At 39.7% G+C, this 6,414-nt stretch overlaps 1 protein-coding gene across 6 annotated transcripts in view; it reads left to right on the top strand.

The window, feature by feature from the left end:
* vegfaa (vascular endothelial growth factor Aa) overlaps nt 1–5,719 on the top strand; it is a gene marked incomplete at its 3' end in the record, with an annotated part of 12,313 nt that extends 6,594 nt beyond the window's left edge. For 4 of the 6 annotated variants that reach the window (XM_083526159.1, XM_083526161.1, XM_083526162.1 and 1 more), the window contains 3 exons: nt 101–177; nt 277–309; nt 2,997–3,162. In XM_083526159.1, the coding sequence (XP_083382285.1) occupies nt 101–177; nt 277–309; nt 2,997–3,162 (276 nt within the window). Of the gene's footprint in view, nt 1–100; nt 178–276; nt 310–2,996; nt 3,163–4,656 lie in introns of those variants that run through there. The other 2 variants (XM_083526163.1, XM_083526164.1) reach the window with 1 other exon arrangement.
* Between the last annotated feature and the right edge of the window lie 695 nt (nt 5,720–6,414).

The raw sequence follows: 6,414 nt of genomic DNA, 5'->3' as shown, positions 1-6,414 counted from the left end.
AAAACAAGGACTATAAATACTAAAGCTGTTTACTGTGTGTGTGTGTGTGTGTGTGTGTGTGTGTGTGTGTGTGTGTGTGTGTGTGCGTGCGTGCGTGCAGATGTACAAAATAAAACCTGGTGTAGGAGAGCACAAAACGCTTCTGAGCTTCACAGAACACACACACTGTGACTGCAGGTAAGCAGCTTTTACACACAAACACACACACACACACACACACACAAACACACAAAACCATGTTCAGAATTTTTATTTTCTGTTTCTTTTTTTTTCCAGGAAAAAAACACAAGTGAAAACAAAGAAAGAATAGTAAGTAGTGTGTGTGTGTGTGTGTGTGTGTGTGTGTGTGTGTGTGTGTGTGTGTGTGTGTGTGTGTGTGTGTGTGTGTGTGTGTGTGTGTGTGTGTGTGTGAGCATGTGGGTATTTTTGTTTGTGGATATATGTATATAGTGTGTGTTTTTGTGTCCCTGCTTTTTTTTTTTACTGTTAATTGAATAAGAAAAAAAAGCAGTCAGCTTGATGTTAATAATAACATTCATGCTAATACTAATATGAACTAAAGCTATGTTTTACACACACACACACACACACACACACACACACACACACACACACACACACACACACACACACACACAGTGCCTGTATTAAATAGACAGCTGAGGTGTTAAAGGTTAATGACTGCCATAACACAGGCGTCTGTGTGTGTCTCTTTGTGTGCGTGTCTCTGTGAGTGTGTGTGTGGGGGGAGAGACTCAGACCACCTTTATACACACACACACACACACACACACACACACACACACACCCTCTGCAGCTGTCTTACACTTCCCTGTTCTAATCTTAGCCACAGGTGTCACACCATCAACTGCCAACCTCCATTTATTTATAGGGCTGGAAACTGGGGCCGGTCCCAGAACCACACACACACACACACACACACACACACACACACGCTGATGTACCTGGTTTAATAGATGAGTGTGTGTATGTGTGTGAGGATCAGGTTATCTGAGAGCGCTAAATCAATCCACTGCTTATGAAGCCAAATGCAGACTCCTGCTCATGAGCACGTATACACACACACACACACACACACACACACACACACACACTCACTCACATACACACATAGATACACACCTGCTTGCACACACACATGCATACATACAATTGCTCACACATACATGCACACACATACATGCACACACACATACATATGCACACACTAAAACACACATGGACATACGTACACTCACAAACATTAAGCCGGATATACACACTTGCATATGCACACACACACACACACACACACAATCCGATACACACCTAAACATGGCCAGATATCCACTTTTGTATATTCAGAGCACAGCCGTGTGTGTGTGTGTGTGTGTGTGTGTGTGTGTGTGTGTGTGTGTGTGTGTGTGTGTGTGTGTGTGTGTGTGTGTGTGTGTAAATTTGTATGTTTGTAGCTTTACATTTCTTTACATTTCTTTACAAGAATGAAGGTGAATGATGTGTTTATCCCTGATGATGAAGACTGGGGGTGACTGTGGTGAAAAACTACCTTAGATGAATCAGGAAGTAACCTTGAGAGAAACCAGACTAAAAAAGGGGAACCTCATCCTGATTTGGGTGACATCAAGAGTGTGATTATAGTCTTTAAACAATCCAGAACACTGGAGAGTGAGAACTAACATGAGCACTGGAGTGTGTGATTATGAGTGATGTTCTTTCTACAGTCTTATACAGTCAGTTGACGTTGTAGAACCAGGAGCTACTGAGCAACTCATAAAATAGCTCAACTTCTAAAATCATTACAGATCCAACACCAGCTTCTCCATGCCAGAGCCTTTAAACACTCAAAGAGTTTCAGTGTCCAAACTCCACATGAAGTGGGATCTAAAAGGCACTGGTACGTCTCTCGATGGTTTGGGATGTTTGCAGGCATCCACTTCTTTAAAGGTTCATAATCTTCATGAGGTGGGACGTGACTGGGTTTAAAACTTAACAGGAAGCCAGTGTATGGATGAGAAGATTGGAGTTATATGGTGATATTTTCTCCACCTTGTGAGAACTCTTGCTGCTGCATTCTGGACAAACTGTAGCTTGTTTATTAATGATGCAGGACTTCCACCTAGTAATGCATTACAATAGTCCAGTCTGGAGGTCATGAACGCACGGACGAGCTTCTCTGCATCAGATATAGACAACATGTTTCTTAGCTTAGCAATATTTCTAATGTGAAGAAGGTTTTTGTAACATGGTTGATATGATTTTTAAAAGACAAGTTGGTGTGTATAATAACTCCCAGGTCTTTTACTGTTGAACTAGTAGTTACAGAACATCCTTCTAAATGCAGGTTGAAATGCTGGAGCTTCTGTGTACCGGTTTTTGGGCCGATGAGCAAAATCTCCGTCTTATCAGAATTTAATAATAGAAAGTTATGCTTCATCACAACTTTTAATTCTTTAACACACTCAATAATCTGAGCCTATTTCAGTGTATCGTTTGGTTTTGATGAGCTATATATCTGGTATCATCAGTGTAACAGTGGAAGCTGATCCCATGCCTTCTAATATTTCGCAAGGGAAGCATGTATATTCTGAAAAGCAGGGGTCCTAGAACTGAATCTTATGGCACCCCAAAATTTAGTTGCATTAACCTGATAGTTCTCCATTTAAATCTACAAAATGGTAATGATTAGACAGGTAGGATTTAAACCAGCTTAATTCTCTGTGTGTGTGTGTGTGTGTGTGTGTGTGTGTGTGTGTGTGTGTGTGTGTGTGTGTGTGTGTGTGTGTGTGTGAGAGATATGGAATAGTGAATGTTGTATGTATTGTGGTTGGAAAAAAGCTTTTTTTTTTCTTTGCTTCATGATATGGACACTGCTCAGTTTCACTTCTATCGCTTAGACACACTCTCTTTCTCTTTCTCTCTCTTTCTCTCACTCTATCCTTCCCTCCCTCTCCCTTTCTCTCTTCCCTGTATTACAGTCGCTGTGAGCCCTGCTCAGAGAGGAGGAAGCACTGGTATGTGCAGGATCCTCTCACCTGCAGGTGTTCCTGTACACTGACTCAGTTACAGTGCAGGTCCAGGCAGCTTGAGTTAAACGAGAAAGTTTGCAGGTTTGTTCATCACCTCGTCCTGTGTGTGATGTAACACCGTGTGTGTGTGTGTGTGTGTGTGTGTGTGTGTGTGTGTGTGTGTGTGTGTGTGTGTGTGTGTGTGTGAGAGAGAGAGAGAGAGAGAGAGAGAGAGAGAGAGAGAGAGAGAGAGAGAGAGAGATGCAGTGTTGTGTTTCTGTGTGTGATTTCTGCATGACCCTGTCACATGCTGCACATTTTTCCGCTACTCTAAACCCTGGTGATCTCCACATCATCCCACTGACTGTGTGTGTGTCTGTGTGTGTGTGTCTGTGTGTGTGTGTGTCTGTGTGTGTGTGTGTCTGTGAGAAAGGCAGAGAGATACCTGTGTGTGTGCGTGTATGTGTAATCCAAAGAGATACGTGTGTGTGTGTGTGTGTGTGTGTGTGTGTGTGTGTGTGTGTGTGTGTGTAATTCAATGAGATACGTGTGTGTGTGTGTGTAATTCAAAGAGATGTGCGTGTGTGTGTGTGTGTGTGTGTGTGTAATTCAAAGAGATACGTACGTGTGGGTGTGTGAGAAAGGCAAAGAAATAACTGTGTGTGTGTAATTCAAAGAGATACGTGTGTGTGTGTGTGTGTGTGTGTGTGTGTGTGTGTGTGTGTGTGTGTGTGTGTGTGTGTGTGTGTGTGTGTGTGTGTGTGTAAAAGGCAGAGAGATAAGTGTGTGTGTGTGTGTGAGAGAGAGAAAGGCAGAGAAATAACTGTGTGTGTGTGATTCAGAGATGTGTGTGTAATTCAAAGAGACACGTGTGTGTGTGTGTGTAATTCAAAGAGACACGTGTGTGTGTGTGTGTGTGAAAGGCAGAGATATACCTGTGTGTAAAAATAAATTGTGCACATCCTTAAAAATATGTCCCTCACACACTCACACACACACACACACACGCACACACACACGCACACACACACACAATCGGGGTAGGTGACACTTCAGTGAAAACAAAAACCCCATGTCTGATATTTGAAACACACACACACACACACACACACACACACACACACACACACACACGCTCTCTCTCACTGCAATGTTTTTAAAACAGCTGGACTCTGCCTCTGATTTCACCACACAATGAAACATTAATTTATTCATTTATTCATTAATTCATTTATTTTATAAATAAAAAAAAAAAAACGTAATCATGCTCAAAATCATATTAATGTGTTCACACTGCTGCTTCTCTCATCATCATCACATCACCATCAGCCTGATCTCATCACACATTACACCCTAAACCCTTCCTCTAGTGCACAAATCCTTGGCGTCAGTGCACCACTGCTTAACCCTGAACACTCCTGTAGAAAAGCACTTTGTAGGATTTTATACAAATTGTTTCATAGTGCACTAAATATCCAGCAGAGGAGGTGTTTGGGATACAGCTCCCTAATTATCCAATTAATGTCCCTAAACTCTCTGTAATGCACTACTATTGTAGTGTGGAGCTTAATGAGACCCATAACTCATCTCTCTCTCTCTTTCTCTCTTTGTGTGTCTTTCTCTCTCACAGATGTGATAAACCGAGGAGATGACGATGGTGACGCTGGTCTCAGACACGCACTGAATGAAGGAATATTTCATCTCTGCACTTTTTTAAAAACCTGTGGACCACACACACACACACACACACACACACACACACACACACACACACACACCACAAGCAATAGGAGAGATGAGAGAAGCGACGCTGTGACACCCCATTGTACATTTAAATAAAATAATATATGAACAGTTCAAGGTGACAGAAGACATGATAATGTGTAACGCTGCTATGGAGACGAGTAGACGAGTGTCCACCATGAGACAGACGGACAGAGGATTTTAAACATAATTGTGGTCGTCTAAGTGGGTGGGACTCTTCTGGACTGAGACGCTATTTGGACGACGGTTTGACCTTTTAAGGATACGACTTCATAATTGTGTATATAATAAAGGGATATTCAGTGTAGTTTTTCATTAATGTGTTTCCAGTTTCCACCGTGGACATTTAATTAAAAGTTTTTCATTAATAATATTATTAATAATAATAAAACAGGACATTTATGAGTTAATCTGTTTATTTTCCAAAGAGAAAAGAGAACAGAAGCACAGTTGCTATCACATACTCATATCACAGGTTATAGTCCACTACATCTAATTTATAAAGTTAGCTTCAGTATTCTGTGTATTTAAATTGATTTATTTATATTCAGTTTTGTTTATTTTTTGTTGTGTTTTTTTGCCTTGTGTTTTTATCATCTGTGTCACCATCAATCTGCCTGATTTTATTTACTTTTCCCAGAAGAAGTAAGGAAGATTCCTCTAACATTCCTTATAAGAATAATGTTTCTGTGTAAAAACATGAACGTGAATCGTGAGGAATGTGACATCGCCAGGTTCTGGTGATCTTTTCCCAACAACATTCTACTATTTGTATTAAAATACTTTTTTTTTTATGTCCATTCTATTTTCATAAAATATTTATTTGTGTGTTAAAGATTTAAATATTAAAACACTTTTGGTTTTAGTTTAACATTAAATATGTATTTATTTTTAAAGTTATATTGTTTTTTAATAAACAAGAAAATGCATTTAAGTGTTTTTGTTTTCTGTAGAAAAAAAAATCAATGATTTTTTTAAACTAAAAATGTTGTTAGTTCTTTTAAACTCGATAATTTCCCTGAAACCTCTCAATCACAGCAGTACATACACAACCATGTGTGCAGTTAGTGTGCAGTGTATAGTTAATGTGTAGTGTGTGTGTGTGTGTGTGTGTGTGTGTGTGTGTGTGTAGTTTGCATTTAGTAAATGTGTATATATTTCATAGTGTGAAGTGCATATGTAGTTTGTATGCAGTGACAGTGTAGTTAGTGTATAGTGAGTGTGCAGTATGTGTATAGTGTATAGTTTGTAGTACATGTGTAGTTTGTAGTGAGTGTGCAGTATGTGTAAAGTGTATAGTTTGTAGTGCATGTGTAGTTTGTGTATAATGTGTGTATAGTTAGTGTGTAGCTTGTGTGTGTATAGTCAGTTTTGGGGGTAACGCTTTACAAGTAACGTGCGTTACGTAATAATATGACTTTTCTGGAGTAAGGAGTAAAGTAGCGCGTTACTTTATAAATTTACACATTAATATAAGAGTTACTTTTTTAAAAAAGTAATGCGAGTTACTTTCCAGTTAAATAATTTTGCATAAAAAAATAAATACTGAATTAAAATGAACGTAGTCACGTAGAATCGCGCAGTCATACGTGCGAGCCGCGGGAACAGAAGCTGGTCAGAAGCG

Source organism: Silurus aristotelis (assembly GCF_946808225.1).
Source record: "Silurus aristotelis genome assembly, chromosome: 22".
Classification (NCBI taxonomy): domain Eukaryota; kingdom Metazoa; phylum Chordata; class Actinopteri; order Siluriformes; family Siluridae; genus Silurus; species Silurus aristotelis.
The sequence above is the reverse complement of the archived record's forward strand: the minus strand, read 5'-3'. Positions and strand labels throughout refer to the sequence as shown.